At 34.9% G+C, this 18,491-nt stretch overlaps 1 protein-coding gene across 1 annotated transcript; it reads left to right on the top strand.

Moving 5' to 3' along the window:
• The first annotated feature begins 132 nt into the window (after positions 1–132).
• On the top strand, positions 133–1,273 carry LOC131855880 (uncharacterized). The gene is made up of 5 exons (XM_059215093.1): positions 133–213; positions 360–434; positions 685–750; positions 947–1,012; positions 1,160–1,273. Exons 1-5 carry the CDS (start codon positions 152–154, stop codon positions 1,263–1,265), a joined length of 375 nt encoding a protein of 124 aa, XP_059071076.1. The 5' UTR covers positions 133–151; the 3' UTR covers positions 1,266–1,273.
• Positions 1,274–18,491: the final 17,218 nt, after the last annotated feature.

Here is an 18,491-nt window from a genome sequence, read left to right as displayed (position 1 = left end):
TTGATTAATAATTTTGCATTTTCTCCACATGCCCTGACATTGGATGGTGATAACTTTAAAGAATATTGCAATAATTGCTTGATTAATAATTTTGTATTTTCTACAAATACCCTAACATTGGATGGTTCTGAATATTGTATTTTGTAAATACATGCACAGCAAAGAGACTTTGAAACTGCCAGCACCTACTGCACAAATACCAACAACGAAGTGGTAAAACATGCCTACTATACTAAATAAATGTAAACTTGTGTGTCAATAAAACTAGCATCACAATTTACAACATTTGTTTGCTTTGCTATTTAACAATAAAATTAGCATCAAATCTTATGATTTTTGTTTGCTTTGTTGTGTTATAGCCATGTCGATCAGCTCAAAGGAAAAGACAACCCTTGCAACACCCTCGCTACACAAGCAAGTCATACCAAACAAAGGTACCCCTCTCAATTCCTTCATCCCCACCCAAATTATTTGCTTTCACAAATTGCATTACTTCTCTCTTTCTAGTGCCCATTGCACCTTGAATTTATTATTTGTTATAGTCTAGGCCTATATGTCGATTATGTATACAACATAGAACAATATGTCAATTAGTTATTGTCATGTAAATTAAAAAAGAAATTCATACCTAATTGACTTTGCACTCTGATTGCCATCCTATGCTATGCTTTCTTCCCTTTGTAGGAGCTCTACCAAGGTCGAATACAATAAGAAAAATAGCACTCCTTCACACAAGCACATACGAAAACAGTAACCTATGTGCACTCTGCTAATGAACTTTACACCTCTTCCATATTGCATTGATTTCCTAGTGTCGTCAAACACTAATGACATTGAAGCTAAATATGCCTCTTTACTCCCCACTTTGTCAATGAATCACCTTATTTTCAACAACATTCCATAAATCTGCTACCATTACATTGATCTCAATCTATTGGCTTTGTAGATGCCTCACCAACATGGAAGCCAGTGCACCGGATGCCACCTCTCCACAACAGCACACAATAAAATGGTAAAGATGGTGTTCCTCCACAGATACATTTATCCTCATAGCACGTTTTCATTCATTCACTCTATAAGTTGCTCTTGTATACATTGATCCTTATACAATGTCTTCATCCACTCTCTAAGTTGCACTTTTTGCTTTGCTTTCTTGTAGGCAAATTAGCAACATTGAACAACAAAACTTCACCCCTGTCAAAATGCAACCGCACAAAAGTGAACATAAAAAAGGGTATCGAAGCCATCTATCTCATTTCTACTAACACTATTTATCTTTCAACTTATTTGCTCCTTCAATTTCACTTTCACTCTATTTCTTGTCCATCAATAGATTACATTTCTACTTGGTCACTAGTCTACATAGTATTCATTTCCCTTTTGTGAGATGAGACATTTTTGACACAACCAGCCATGTACAGAAAGCACACTAATATTTTGTCTTCCCTTCCTTCTTTATCTACAATCAACAAATGGATTCTTTCAAGCAACACAATCCCAATGCATATTCCACCAAACAACAAAATCCCAATCCATAGCCACATACAAGCAAGAGGTAACGTATGCCAATACTGATAACAAAAGTTCTACCTTCTGAAACTCACATTTACATTGGAGTTTGACTTGAATTATCTAACTTTGATTCCTTCATACCCTGTCAAACCCCTCAAGTCACTAAAACACTTTTTGCACTTTTCCTACAAATCCACTGGCCACATGGAATGTGATCAGCAAGAGAGTGGTGATGAAGCCCTGCATATAAGCAAATGGTAAAAATGCCCAATGTAGTAAGAAGACTTACACTTACACAATGTTTCCTAAAGTCCTTTACTGATGTTTTCCTCTCATGTCTTGTAGCCAACTCCAACCTCTGAGACAACAAACAACACCATCTTCCAGACATGCTCCACAAACTAGCCATTCAAGCCATAGGTATCCCTCTCAAATTTTGCCATCTATTTCAATTTTTCTTTTCAATTGACTCTTATTTATACTTCACTTTATTTGCTTGATAGCTTTCAAACTTTATTCTCATTTTGATCTTTGACATTCTCTTGCAGTAATAAAATTGTGTGTGATTACCTATACTTCCTTTCTTTTATTAAGAAAAAGATATCCTAAATTTGCATAAAATTGATGATTCAATGCAATTCTTTTTACTCTAGTCTCTATTATTATTTCATTTTAAATCCAAATTTCCAGAATTTTCTCCACATATAGTACAGATAGAAGATGAAAATGTCTCTTACTATCTATTTCCACCCCCAAAAAAACTTTTCCAGACTCATAAAGGACACTGTGTTAGTAAAATTGTTTTGTTTTACGTCAGTTACAGACATTGGAGGATTGACAATTAGTGATGGAATTAAAGTTACGAGCCCATTTTAGATAGGTACATGAGCAAAAAATGGTGTAAAATATGTTGTGCTAATTGTGGAAGATTCTGTAGGAGTTGTTTTTGGAATTAAAATCAGATTTTATATACTTGATTTATCAAAAGGTGTTGGAGCTAAATCTCTTCCTTTCTTCGTATTTTCTTTCCTAATGCTCTTTCATTAATTCCTATTGACCCTTCCTTGTGTAGCCTTTCTTCAACACTGCCAAAACCTAGCACAATACTGGACCTGTGTACACAATGAGTCGGTTGTATGTTTGAAGGTGACATTCTTGTTGTATATGGACCTGCCAAGTACACCAACACACAAAACAAAACTGAGATATTGCATGTGGACCTGATAGATTCTAAAGGCCAGATGACAGTCACAATGAATATTAGTAACACATTAGTGGACACCTTTTTGCCACGCTTGACCATTGGATCAAGCATTCGCATTTCCAACTTTACAATTAAAAATAAATCATAATACGAAAGAGGTGATGCAGATTGTTGCATTGCTCTCACTACAAAAAGCACCTTTGAAACTATCCCATGCGTTTGTACCGAACACAAACTAGCACCCAACTTTACAATCTCACGACTAAGCGAAGCTGACTGCCACTATTCTGTTGGTTCATTCGCAGCAATTGGAACCAATTACCATTTGACCAAAACACACCTTGAAGTACATATAAAGGATGGTGATATGCAGGAAGATATGGCCACTGTACATCTTGAACACTTTGAATTGCACCTTCTTTTTTTGTTCCTCCTATCATGCCCTCTTCTGCCCTTGCCACTAACATTTTTATTTTGCAGGTTCTCATCTCCACCACGTACACAAAATTGCACACAACTTTGCAACAACTCTTCTCAACAGTAGATATGCCTTTTATACTGTTCAAAAATATCATGCATAATGGTCCCCAAGGAACCCGATCATTCCGCCCATTGCAGTCTACTTTCATTGAAGAGCTTAATGACCAGTGCACAAAAGCACATTTGGAGACACTTGCCAAATGTAATATCCAAGTGATCACACATACCTTTGCAACTCTGCCCTAAGCTTTCTACTACATAGTATTTATAATTTTTTTCTTACTATACATAGTGCAATTGCAGGTTGTCGATGTCCTCAAAGCAAAGAATGCCTACTTTCCACCCTATGAAATATCTTGCTCAACGTGCCACCACACCCTACCATTTGATGTTGCAATTGACATGGACTTTGTCCATTGCACGTATTGCAACGCCGACACGCAAACCTCTTGCCACCATAACATAATTTGCACATTGAATACACAAGAAGGCAACATCGACTGCACCTTGCAAAGAGACATACTTCAACAAACTTACCCAGATATCACAAATATAACATACGAACAATACCAATAGGACATCTCGCCAATGGTCTTTATGTTGCGCAGGCTCCACATCTATGGCACTTTCACGTTAGCTGTGAACAACACCATTATTGATATTGTCAAGCAATAGGAATTTTGATGTAATTGGGTTTTAACATTGTCCATGTTAATGAATATTGCAAACTTGAAAAAAAGTCGGCCTTTAAAGCTTGTAAATCTTATTACTTTTTTGTGTGGCAATGGCCCTACAAACTCTGATACTGTCTGACTATCACAAACTCTGCTATTGTGTTAATATAATGTGAATATAATGTGGCTTATGCTGTGAAAAAAATATGAATATAATGTTATCATCATGTTACCATCTGTACTTTTGTGACTGGGCATGACATATATACAACTTCATGGGAATTTACTCTGAGCAGGTTGACATTTTAGATTCTATTAGGAATTGACATGAGCTTAATTGATATGAATGCACTGTCATGTTTTTTACTATGTATAAATAATAATCATACACCTTACATATGTTGTACTGTTTGCACATTTATGCTTCTCATGTGTTGACCTTTCTGCTGCATTTACTACATCATACTTGGTTTGATTTGTATGCAAAGCATTGACTTAGACATTGGCGATTGACTTGAGATAACCCTTAATTCTGGAGAAAGCTGAGCTTTTCAACATGTACTTTGCAAGATAATACAACATTTGGGTAAAGATTACGTTGCCAATATTTTTGTTTGCCTTCAAATTTTGTCTGGATCAATCAATCATATTCTCCAACCTGGTTAAACAGCTTTTGGGTGCATGTTTAAAGGCTTTTCTCTCAAAGTTTATTGATACCCACATCACCTTTCATCTATATTTGAAAACAGGAATGCACATTTCTTATACAAGAATACTTTACCAACTGTAAGTTCTAGAAATGGAATCTTCCTTTTGAACATTATGACGTGGAGCACTCCTTCTGGGGTTTTAACTGGGTTATTTTCTCAGTAAGTATACCAACTTATCTCTAGGGTGCACACGAAGTTCTAACAGACAATGTTATTGTCAAGTCAAAGTTTAAAGATGGGAGTGGACAGGAAGCTGAGGTCAAGAAAGAGGCAAACAACTGGATTGGCATGTGTACATGTTCCTCCAGTGAACTCTCTACCACCCGACCAAGTGACTTCTCTTGAAAGTCAAGTTCTCTCAGAATCTGGTACATGGGGGATGCCTGCTTGCAAAACAGCTATAAATTATCCAAGTACTGATGTTGTGGAGGAAAGGAAGGATTTTTCCAGAGAAAGCTGTGTTGATGTCTCAAAAAGACCATTCATAAGGGAAAAGTATAGGAGAATAAAGGGTAATTCATGTAATAGAAGTACTGGCAAGTTGGGTAGCTTGAACATGGCTCCAAGCAAATAAGAATTGGGCATAACAAGTGAAGACAATTCTGATGAATTATTTCCTAAACACAATGGTAATGTTGTAGACAATCTGCAAGTGTTAAGAGGGATGAATAAAGCTGTATTAGAGCCCAGTCCATCTCCTGTTATGAAAGCCCAGAAAAATAGCGCACTTGTTTCTTCTGTAGAACATGGTTTTGAAGGATTACTTCATGTTGTACACCCTGAGGCATCAAATAAGATTTATACTAAGATTGAGGAGGATAACATTGATCTTGAATAGTTAGAAAAAATGAAGGAAAATGTTGCGGAGAGAGGTGGAACTATTGATCCTGGATGGTAAGTACAAATTTCCGATAAGCAACTTAATGTAAGACTCAATTCAATGAGAAGTGTTGTGGGGCACTTAAAAGATAGGCAAATCTAGAAAGAAGAGAAACCAGGTACAAACTATCTTTAGAAGTTACCACCTCTGTTGTAGCAGAGCATGGACCAAATAAGAGCTGCAACTCTATTCTGTGGGTATCTTTACCATTGTTGCAATGTTCAAATATGTGGAATATCTGCATCTTTGAGGAAGGATTTGCTGACCTAAAATGTGGAATTCATATTATGTCAAATGAAAGTTATCTATAATTATAAAATAGTTGTTTTCCCCTCAATAATATTAGCAATGTATTAATCGTTATATAATTCATTTCAATCTCCTTCATAATTATAATGCACATATAATATATTACATTGACAAACTCTTTGTACTTAATATTTTTAATTGTGAACTTATATTCTTTTAGTTTTAATAAAGGTTGTTTGAAACTAGTCTCCTAGTTCAAACATGTTTGAATGTTTAAATAATAAATAATTAGTTGATCTCTAAAAATTGGTCTATCATCTTCCCTGCCTGGGTTTGCAGATAGATCTAGCATCCCATACAACTGCAACAACAATATATATTCTTTGCTAATTTATTTCCAATCTATTTGCTTGCAGGTTCCACCACCTATAATAAATAAACAGACCTATTCACTGCTTGTTCATTTGTTCGCCTCCGATGTGTCTGCTCTGAGAATCAATGGTAGCATATGCTTGTGATTATGTTCCAAGTGCAACAAATACCACTTCAGGTTACTCCTCTTAAGGTTCTTAGGATGTCAAACAATAATTGACATGATAGATCAGGTAATGTCAATGTGATTAACTTGATTACCTTTACCTGTTGGAAAACTATTTAAGAGATTTCAAGATCCTTGATCAAGCTGATAAATATTAAATCAAAAACAATGACAATAAAATCTGATTTTACTTTTCAAATGGCAATAATCTGCTCTATAGTGCATTCTTAATATGTCCTCAAACCAAGAAATCTTGTCATAGTTCTAAGAAAGTTAAATAAGCAACCCTGTTCTAAAACACCTATTTCAGCATAGCCTGCAATCAACTTAATGTAACCTGAATTGACACACCTCACGGCATTGAATGAAAACAACTATTTCCCTCCCTGTCAACAGTAGAACCAATCCAAACCCACCAACCCTGTTCTAAAACACCCATTTCAGCATAGCCTGCAATCAACTTAATGTAACCTAAATTGACACACCTCACGGTATTGAATGAAAACAAATATTTCCCTCCCTGTCAACAGTAGAACCAATCCAAACCCACCAACTCTGTTCTAAAACACCCATTTCAGCATAGCCTGCAATCAACTTAATGTAACCTGAATTGACACACCTCACGGCATTGAATGAAAACAACTATTTCCCTCCCTGTCAACAGTAAAACCAATCCAAACCCACCTTCGCAAGACTGGGCAGGAACTAAGCTGCCTTGCAGCCCTTGTTTAAAACCATAGTTGAAAATCTCGGACTCGCCTCGGACTCGGCAAACCAAAATTTTGGACTCGGACTCGGACTCGTGAAAGACTCGCGAAAGACTCGGCAAAGACTCGACAAAAAAAAAAAACCGTAGTTTTACAAAAAAACATAAAGAAATTAATGCATTTAGAGAACATAAAGAAATTAATGCTGATTTTTCCTTCTTCCCTCTACTCCTCCAAACCCTTCTAACCTGCTCCAGCCAAAAAAAACCCAAATTGAAGTCAAAAAATGAAAAAAAAATTGGTTTTAAGCCCCACGGGCGTGTTTTTTCTGGGCCCGCGAGTCCCTGTGAAAGACTCGCGAGTCCGAGTGAAAGACTCGCGCGAGTCTTTGCGAAAGACTCGCGAGTCTTTCACAGGGACTCGCCTGGACTCGCCACGCGAGTCCTAGGCGAGTCGACTTGGCTCGCCAAAGGACTCGCGAGTCCGTGGCGAGTCCGAGGCGAGTCAAAGAGTTTTAAAACTATGTTTAAAACATACATTTGAATTTTTATTTCTATGGAAAAATATTTTTTTGTGAACTTCAAATAAACCGATATTTAAACAAAGGGGTTAATATATTTCGAAATGATAAGTAGACAGTTAAAAACATTTATTTATTACTTAAACTACCTCTTCAACTACAAGTTGCATCAAATTTGCACAGCAGTAGCCAATGACAATATTCCTCCTGGGAACTGTGCTGGCATCTCGATTTCAGTCCATCTTTTTTCTTCTTCTCTCGCGAGTGGATTAAAGCGATAATAAACATCTTGGCAGTTATAAGCCTTCATGGCACTTATAAAAATATAATCACGACACAGGGAGTTTTAAAAATGTGGGCAGGATATTGTCCGACAGTAACAAATGAGTTGTTGGCAAAATTGATTTCTGTTACGAATATAGAACCTTCTTCACACCCAAACCAATGCAACCTCCCAAAAGCATATACAACGTGACGAACAAGTGAGCTGTTACGCTGTGTATTTATGGTTTTCCATAGCCGTGAGTGAGGATCGTAAATATGTACTCTGCGCCTGTGTGTGGGGAGTAGATAAAATTTGTCATCAATAAACTCACCATAACAGAATTCATCAAGCCAATCGATATTTATGGGAAGTAGAAAGACCCACTTGTTTTCCTCTAAATTAAAAACATAAGGTTGGAGTAGGTCGGCAATGATACCATCATCATCATCATCATTATTATTGTTATTGCATCTAAGAGTGGCAATATAGATAAGACCTTGAGGAGATGATGGTGAAACTGCGCATCCATGGCTCCAAAAACGGAAAGGCATGTCGAGGCCCCGTCGCCATGTGCGAGATAAAAAATCAAACATCAAAACAGTTGGTCTATAGTCGTACTTGTTGAGAAGCCCCATAATAACCAGATGATGTTTTGATCGAAAGTATACAAAGTGACACTCATCATAAAAGACTTTCCAGTTTAAAAAGAACTCTTGGGGGGTTCGAGGCAGTATTTCCCACCACTTTCCTTGCGGATAGTAAATAATTACTTCCCAATCAGGTGGTCTTCCTCTTCGGTGGAAATAAGCTATTCCCTCCTCGCACTCCTCATGGCGCTCTCGCTCTTTATAGAAGAGGGGATTGCTTAGCAGCTCTTGCAGACGGCCCTAAGATGGTTGTGGAATTTGTATGGAACCTTTACTAGACATTTCAGTCCCAAATCTTCTGGGAGACCTGGAATAATATAATTCATTTTCATATAGCTGAATAGTCCCTTTGCGATTTTAAGGAGCCCTCAATCATATATATATATTGAAATTTGAAGAAATGTGTGGCCGACTTCCTTAATTGTTATGGCCGACTCATTGTAAGGTAAATTAGTTTAAAATAATAAGAATTAGCTAATTTTTTCGAAGAGGCCGACTCCCCCATCCCCTAGAAGTCACTGCACTTTGGTGAAGGTTAAATAAATTATAATTAAATGTTTCTTTATGAGGCGGACCCCCTTTTAGAGAGTGCTTTTGATGCAGGAGCATCCGGATAGACAGGCTATCAACATCGGCCAAAACCATTAGTGTCACGTTTGATTTAGTTCTAATTTTTACCAGCTAGTTCTTACATCTATCATTATGGAGGACGGAGGGTGAAGGATGCAGTAGTGTTAAAGGAAAAATGACTGCGTTGGAAAACCAATCCAATTTGTGATTGCAAAAGACAAGAAATGTCAGCTAAAATAAATGCATGTGTGTATCACTCTAGTATTCATTAATTATTTTCTCTAGCAAACTATTTAGCGGAAATAAAAGGGCATAGCTGAAGATCGAAAGCCAGCCAACAAACCAATTTGAGAAAGAGGCCAAAAATAATAAATTAGGAGGGGAAAATGAAAAGACACGAGGCAGTGGTGTTGGAAGTGGAGACACTCTGAGAGGGGGGGTGAATCAGAGTGTAATAATTTTAACAAGAACTTCTTATAAACTTGACAATTTTGATTCACAATAAGCACAGATGACTGAAAGTTGAAAAGACTAAACAAATGAGACTTAACACCTTGATATAATACTTTTAACGAAGCATGAATTATACAATAGAACCAACTGAAAAACTTGATTCATGCTTTTCAGAAAAATAAAATGTTATTGAATCTTTTATAAAACCATGAAACATCTAAACGAGTATTTCAAAGGTTGCATCACATAAATTCAACAAAACAGAGTATGAAATGAAAAGAGCTAAAGATATGACGTATCAGAGCATAAACCAGTAAGACAAACTGAGACAAGACAATGCACATAACACCATAATTTTCATGAGTGGAAAACCCTCCTGGGGTAGAAAAACCACTCGGTAAGATCCCTTATATTATTTCAAAGAGCACCAACTCAATTCACAAGATTTAGAAACCACAAGGCCTCAAGAAGCACCAACCCCTCTTTCTTATCCAATAAAAAACATTCCAACTCGAGCTACAGCCACTGGTAATTTTATGAATGCACTTAATTTTGCAGTCACAAAACCATCAGTAATTGGAGCGAGTATATTTTACCAATCTGTACAAATGATTCTCTCTAAAAGATTTTTGCAACAATATTCTTCAAGGCTTTGAATCATAGATATAAAATAATAACATTCTTTTAAAGGAATTAAACACTATCAGAGAGAAAAACTCAATCTTTGAACAAAATAATTTCAACCATTATAGCCTCATGTACTCTGCAACAAAACAGAGTAATACTCTCAAACCCTCGACTATCTAAGATCTCTGATAGTCTTTTGTTATACACAGCACTTTCTTTCCTTTTTCAACAAATTCTTTGTCTTTCCCCTTATTCACACTCCTCACACTATTTCCGTATCTACTGTTCTGTATTTAAACTATTTTATTCCCCAAAAACTCAAAACGTCTTCCAGAATAACCCTCGTATAGGGTTACCAAAATCTTACGGGAATTTGCAAACTAAAAACAAATAACCGATTAACTGTGCAACGGAAAGAGAAACTGAGAGATAAACTAAAGATGCTTAAATTTCCCGAATGAAAACCAAAAATAAAGCAAAGTCTGTTTCCTTATTTCCATTTTTTATGACTGAAAAAAAAAACAGATTCGAAATACCTGAATCTTTGTAAACATATGAACAAGAATAGTACCTGTATACGCAACCTCATTGATAACTGAAAAGAAACTAACCAGAAATCCATTAAGCTCACTGTTAAGTCCACTCTTACATCATTCTTTTCAACCAAACAAACTAACTCGAGCTCCTTAGCTACAGCGGCGGCTGCATCTCTCATGGCGTCTAGGGTTTGAGATGGACTTCAAATTTGTTCAAAAACAAAATGAAACACAAAAACGATGCTTCCAAAAAAAAAAAAACTTTTAATCTGTCGGTCACAAAGAGTATTCCGAAGTATATGTTGTTAGTCCGTAGACAAATTAAACATAATATTAACCAAAGATGTCGTTCAATAAATGCCAAGTCAGTGTTATTCACTGTATCCGTGTCACCAGCCTGGCCTGAGAGAAAGGCGTTTTAAAAATATAACACGTCAGCTTAACTCAATGTATCTGTGTCACCAGCCTGACCCGAGAGAAAGGCTTTTTAAGAATACAACCACATGTTTAATACACTTGCCTCAAAAATATGAAACTTAAGCAACACATCTTCCCCCTTTTAATTTTCTTGTCATCGAGGACAAAAAGTATCAAAGAGCAACAAGTGGTGATAGGGGAAGACAAAACAAGATTAATGCAATATAAGCAACACCATATACAAAGATAGAGTCTCTATAAAAGAATAGAAAAGAAGCTCAGACAGCCACGTGAGTAAACAAGAGGAGGCTGCGCAGGCACAATAGATGGTGCAGTCAAATTAAAATCAATGCATTTGAAGTTTTAATTGCAATTGCTATGTAAAGAGCCCAGAAGAAAATGTGTAGAGAAGAATGAGAGATCTGCAGTGTGGGCAAAGGGGCCACGCAGACGATTCCAGAATAGTTCGTAGAGAATGAAAGAAGTTAGTAAAATCAGGTGGAAACAAATATAAAAACCCCTGTGCAGGACAGAAAGGATATGGAGATTGGACATGAAGTTGTCACCAGTGAATATTGAATTTGGATGCAGATTTGCAGAAGTTTACTATAGTAAAATTTGTAAATAGCCTGGCATTATTAATAAAACTTGAATTTGAGATCTTTGATTTTCTTTCCATTGTGTTGGTACTGTTATTTTGTTTTGTGAGTTGGCTGCAACTTCTTTGTTTTTAGAAAGCCGGATAGTGGTTTGTATCAGCTTCTTTGTTTTCACACGTTATGGCAGTTCTGCAAGCAAATTTAGAGAACTATGATAGGGCAAATATGCCACGTTTCTCTTCGTTATTGTTGGGGACTTTAATATGTGTCATTACACTCAGATTGAATTCCTCTATTTCTTCAACAATATAATCGAGAGACGATTCTGTTCATTTGATGAAGCCCTTTCTAATAAATCTTAGGGGTGATGAAGCTTTAGTAAAACCCAATTCAAAAGAATCAAGCACCCTGCATAGCCCTTCGTAAATTGAAGAGAAAACTATTCCACAAATTCAACCGTGTATTTGATCAAAGAGACGTTGAGATTTTCTTGCGATAGAGGGACACATTCTAAGACAAGGCAAAAGCCCTTCTTTAAGGCTACCAAATGTTTGAGAAAATCCTTATGTTCCGAATGGCTACCTCTCTATCACACTTGAGGATTTTTAGCTTTAAAAACTTAGAATCTCTCTCTGGTTTTTGTTTGTACGTGATTTGTATTTTATTTTGCAGTTTGAGAATATTAATTTGAAAATTAACTGTTGGTGTAGTTATCTGATTCTCTATGTCTCTCTTCATTGAAAATGCTGAATTTAAAATTTAGTAGATCAAATTGCCTTCCAAAAAGCTTTGGCCCGCTTAGTTAAGAGTTAATTATAAGTGATTGTAAGCAACCTTCGAGACATCCTGAAGGATTTGGTTGGCTCAAATATCTCATGTAACTGAACCAGGAATGTGTCTGATTGCTCTAATCTAGAGATGGTTTCTGATGATTTTGGGTTGTTATCCTCTATATGTATATTGAATGTATCAAGTTACTCTCAATTCAATGAAAAGGCAATGGACAAGCTTGTTGAGATGAAGAGCATGTTGGTAGTGGCTATCTAGAAAAGCTACATGTTGATAGTAAGGTGGGAACGAGTAAAAGCAGGAAACACTTTTGATCTAGTGGATGGTGAATTCTTAAATAAGGAAAGATCAAAGGTTTGGCATACTACTTATAGGGAGTTGAGTTAGTTGTTTCTCCCAAAAGATGCATTTATCTAGGAAATCTCTACTATCTTAGTTAAGAATGTCATACAAGGTTCTTAAATCAGGTCATGAATCTTGAGGGGATATGTTGGACACATATCAATAATTATGAAGCACTCATATTATGGTATTATTTTCATAAAGAGAGCAAGTTCCCACCAGATGATGATGTTCTACAATTTCCTAAGTAATTACCCAACCATGAATAGGTGCAGGAAGATTGGTTTTGGTTCTCATTTTAAAGAAAAACTCCTTTGGTAGGGTTTCATATTATTTTTCTTGCAAACTCTGACCATTTTTTTCTCATCGACATCCTTGATAGAAAGACGCAATTTCTAGAAAATCTTGAAGTCACTTGCTTGATGCAAAGTAACCTTCCAATCATTGTAATGGCAACAATTATTTAATTTAGTGATCTCAAGAAAATATTTTTGGATGGTTATTCATCGAGTATATCATTTTTAGCTGCCAAGATGGTCCATAGTGAAGAAGTGAAAAAATCATATGATATACAGTCTATTTCAATCTTATAAACTTAGTTTATGATTATATAAGAATTTTGATGGTATCTCCAATTTCATAGAAGGCACAAAATACCCTCTTTTGAATTTGTTGATGATGTTAAATTATAGAAAAATAATAATTTGTTTATTTAGTAATGAAAATTAATCCCACCATAGAAGGGTTTCACTTTGGTTGAGATTATTGGAGATTTGTACCTGACCTTGTTTGCAAGGATTGCTGCACTTAGCAGACGGAATATTGCATTCTACCCAATTTTGACTCTTTATCATGCTATAGACATGATTTTCCAAGGTCAAAATTAATAAACATAGTATGTTTTTAAAAATAACTATAATTTTATTTTATAACTTTGTAATTTTATTTTGATCATCTACAAAATGCTAGATATTTAATTACTTGGCTTATGTTATTCTATAGACTACTTAATATTTATTTGTATCAATTTTCCTACTACCTTTTATCAACGATAAACATTTTTATCGTATGATTATTGTATAGAATTACCTAATTCAAGATGAGGTTTGAACCAGTGTGGTCTAACTTGTGGTGGAATTTTTCTCACACAAAGCTTGATAACAAGTTAGCATTGTGCTCATAGACTTTTCTAATGATATTTTTTATTATCTATGTTAAAAATATACATCAATAATGTGATAAACCCTATCAATGGCTCGAGAGTAGAAATTTTGGGTAAAAAACATCGGTTGGCTCCACACCTACACCCGAAACCATGACTTGCAAAGGCCACTGGAAAAAGAAATGAAATTACTACAAAAGATAGACACAAACATTGGATAATTAAATACGAATAATTTAAAGTCAAGGGTAAAATTCAAGAAACCCACAAGTTGTAACTGTCACGTTTTTTCTTTATGTTTGATCATTTTATTGTGATTTACGAAACCACATGCTGCTACAAAGTAATTATGTGACTAGAAGATGTAGCATATGTATGCATATATGTAGGATGAAGCTGTTTGGGGTGTGTCTCCCCATGCATTAAATACCATACCCTTCTTTTTGGGAACTATTTGAGAATTCATCAAGATTTGAGCATTCTTCAATAAAAAGTATGTTTCAATATTTACACATATTAATTTAGGAGTCTAGGTGTGAAGGATATATGAGTTTAGTTTGAAGATTGGCATAAAAATATAATGTTCATCTTTTTCAAATTCATTCAAATGTACACATATATGTGGCTTTATTAGTTGGATTACACCACACTCAAATACAAATGAATAATCTTACCAATTAAGAAAATCAACATAATTACATTTTAATGTCTAAATTTTTAAAATTAGATGAAATAATTTAACCAATTAAACAAATCAACATTACAACCATTCAATATCAACTTTTGAAAATTAGAACATAAATATGTCATATGATTTAGTCTTTGATGATTACCCACCAGTTTTAGCAATGCAACTCATTTTTTTAAATGGATTTGAAGTTATACTTAAACTCCGTTAATATAGAAATTAAATTAGTGTATCCTCTATGCACATAAAAAATTGTACTCTCTAACATGAACTTATTTGTAATTTTCTTTCAATGTAGATCTTGCACCTGCTTTTGCTACAAGTGCTAGTTAATTTTATTTTCAATGGGTTTTGTAATCTCTTTTATGTTTATCATTTGCATACAAAGACTTAATCTTAGGACATGAAGCATTATCATGATCAATAATAAGATGAAAACTATGCATAACAATATTTCTCCCACTTGTAGAAGGGCCTTCTAGAGACAATAGTTGGATAGGAGGAGAAAAATTTAGTGTTTTATTATTATTATTATTGGCTTGTAAATATACTATTTTTGACACATCCTTATAAGAATACTATTACTATTGCATGTGAGGCATTTTCTTTTTTAATGCAGTGACAACAATAACTAGCCTTTTAGTAAGGGATTAAAGGATGTAACCCATTTCATGTACTAATTTGAAATCGTTTTCCTATTTCCCATGATGATGAGATCATGTTTGATTTCAATCACTTTTTCTATTTCCCATGATGATGAGATCATATTTGATTGTAATCACTAAGTCTTGGGAATCTTTCAAATTAGCAACTCTTCCTTTCGTAAATTGAAAAAAATTATCAAGTGGTTGTGCATTAATAAATCAACACTTCTAATTTTCCAATTTAGGAATCTTAGTTCTTTTGATTTTATTTATGATCTCTTAGAAGGCAAGATATGATCTCTCCTAATTGTAAGGGAATACCCCTCTTTCTACTACAATTACTTTCTATTCTATCTACCTACTTACTTTACACTATTCCAAGATGGCACAAAAACTTAGTCCTCTTTTTCTAGAACAAGTTATATCTTATTCTCTTTTCAAAAAAGATTTCTTCTTAACTCAAACAATTCAAATTTTGTGGTAATATTAAAAACTAAGCTAATTAGGAAGTAAAGTGTCCATGAAAGAACAAAGTCTTATGTTACTTCTCTTTTTTCTGAAAATGACCTAGGGATGGGGCTTGTGTACATCAAGAACTCAAAGATTCTTTTGAATACCTAAGTCCTATCAACCACTATAACCCAAATATCAATATACTACTAGCTCAAAGACTGATAGATATATTGCAAGGTTTTCTACTCTAACAAGATAATCAGCACAACACAAAGACTTTACTTCTTACCCTCTCAATATTAACTTTGGAGATAACTTGTAAAATCTCAAAGACTTTAAACGACCATCTCAACCTATTTCCAATCCTTGAATTTTCTAAGTAACATATAGATTACTTGTAAAAACTCAAATAACTTTTCAATATTTTGTATCAACAAGTATAATTAACTTTAATCTTTCAATAAAATATGACATAGAAGACATAAGAACATTTATACCATACACAAGATTGATCTCAACACAAAGTTTTAAAGACAAACTTGTCTTCTCTTTTATTAAATTACAAATTTACAAAATAAACACCAAGTCTCTATTTTCTCTTTACTTTGGCAAAGTTTTGTTGCATAAACAATTATGGGAAAAAGATCCTTATTACAATAAAAACCCTCATATATATAGAAGAGGGGTGTAACATGAAAATAGGAAACTACAACTAATTTAAGACTAAGTCAAAGGAAGAATTCGATTTGACTTGTATACTAAATATGTGCAGATGAGCATATACAAAATGACAACTGAGGTGTCGATTGACATAACAAAATGCCAATGAGAAAAAAACAAAAATGACTAGGTGTCATCTTTTTCATATTGAGTTTGTTTTCTAGAACTCTTCAAATTTTTGCAAGACATTCTTCATCTAAACTATATCGGGTCCTTGGGTATTGCTGGTGATGATGTTGGCCCACATGATAAAATCCTCTAAATCAATGCAACACTTCCTATGTTTCTTCAAAAGTGAATCCAGAAAATCTAAGATGATGTGAAGGTAAACCAACCTATTGACTGGGGACAAAGAGAAGTCCTCTCTATCAATTTCAGAAGTTACAAGCAATCTAACAACATTGCTAGGAGAAATAAAAGTGAACACAGGGGGGTCTGACTCAGAAGTATAAATAGGAACTTGCATCATGGATGAAGGTAGGGATACTGGGGGTAAGGAATTATCTACTTGTGGGAGTCCTTCTTCATCATATTCATCTTGTTCTTGATCACCTTCCTGATCATCTCATAGTTGGTCAACATCAATAGGTTCTTCGTTAGGATTCTCACCTTCCAATTGTTCATCTTGTGCCTCAAAATCTTGTGTCTCATGAACATTGGAGGCTGATGGATTTCCTTGAATGTCAATTTGGGAGCCTTTGTTGGAGCGGAAGGATTTTTTCTATTATTGGTTTTGATTTCTGACCTCTTTCCAACCAGACCAACAATGTCTTCATCAAAGCCAGATGATAATGGTTTCAATTGAATTCCTTTATTTGAGAGCCAAAATTAGTATTTATAAGAATACTCTGAAATCTATCTCGAATAGAAGTGGACTCCTTTTGTGACTATTGAATGAGAGGAAAAGGGGTAGAGGATACTTTCTTATCAACATAGGTAAGGTCTAAGACATTACCATCCTCTTCTAGATCATCTAGGATGTCAGCAAGGTCAAACTCTCGGATTTGATCAACTGTCAACTGACAATAATCAAGCTTCCTAATGCCATGCTCAATTCGGAAATCAACACAAACATCTTCAATATGATGCACACGAACATATACCTTTTTCAACTTATTTTGCATTCCCCTATAATCAAAATTCCTCCTAGCTTTAATGAATTTCATAGTCGCTCTTCTCGTCTCTTCTTCAATTGCCCTAGATTTGTAGATTGAATTGATAAAATATCTACCAATAATAAGAGAGAATTTCATACCTATTTTGTGAGAACCGACTTTGGCCCAATGAACTGACACCATCTGACGAGCCAACTCCATCAAAATATTTTTTTTCTGAGGGATATCTTGCGAGCATGAAAGGCTTACCATTGAAACACCCAACCTTGAGATATGTGAAAGTCAAAAATTGAAAGAACATGTATCCATATTCATTTACTACCTCCTAGGCATGATTTGATACCCTTTTATTAAATAAGTATTTATTTGACATACATATATAATACCCAAAGAAGGCATCATTGACTCTCCAAAAAATGGCTGAAACTATTTTGAAGCACCAATTGGGAGTAGTATTTATGTACCACAATTTTCCTTTTGTCTTTTGATGTAGATAGTCTCAAAAATGGTCTGAGTGAAGCTGTAGCATATACCAAGTAAGAGGTCATGAATAATTTAAGAGTGGTAGGAACCTTAGTAACATACTCACAAATGGCATCATTGATTTGCTTTCCCTAGAATATCTTCTCTTTATTCTGTCTAATAACATGGATATATTGATACATCCATTTATAGTAAGCATTAGAAGTGGAAAGTCCTTTCACTTTACTTAGGAGAGTTATCAAACCATTAACTTCTTCAATAAAATCACTTCTAAAAAGAGTTTTCAGCCAGCTAGCAATTAGAGGCCTCGAGGTCTTCAACTAGTTATCATTCATGTTGCTCCCATATTTGTTAGAAATTTTGTCATAGTAGGCTTGAGCTGATTGAATGATGATTTCTAAACACTTCTCAATGCTAGGACACTTAAAGATAGTGTCAAAGAAATTCTCATCTAAGCTGATCAATTTCTTGCCACTGGCATCTTTTACACTTCCCCTTGTAGAATCA

The sequence above is a fragment of the Cryptomeria japonica genome, chromosome 2 (assembly GCF_030272615.1).
Source record: "Cryptomeria japonica chromosome 2, Sugi_1.0, whole genome shotgun sequence".
Classification (NCBI taxonomy): domain Eukaryota; kingdom Viridiplantae; phylum Streptophyta; class Pinopsida; order Cupressales; family Cupressaceae; genus Cryptomeria; species Cryptomeria japonica.
This window is presented reverse-complemented; position numbering and strand designations above follow the sequence as displayed.

What these genes read in the sequence shown, in the direction of transcription:
- LOC131855880 (XM_059215093.1), top strand. Translation starts at nt 152, where the DNA reads ATGCACAGCAAAGAGACTTTGAAACTGCCAGCACCTACTGCACAAATA. An exon ending in GCAAGTCATACCAAACAAAG is followed by an intron (nt 435 to 684) that starts GTACCCCTCTCA and finishes TTCCCTTTGTAG; the next exon opens with GAGCTCTACCAAGGTCGAAT. An exon ending in CACAAGCACATACGAAAACA is followed by an intron (nt 751 to 946) that starts GTAACCTATGTG and finishes TTGGCTTTGTAG; the next exon opens with ATGCCTCACCAACATGGAAG.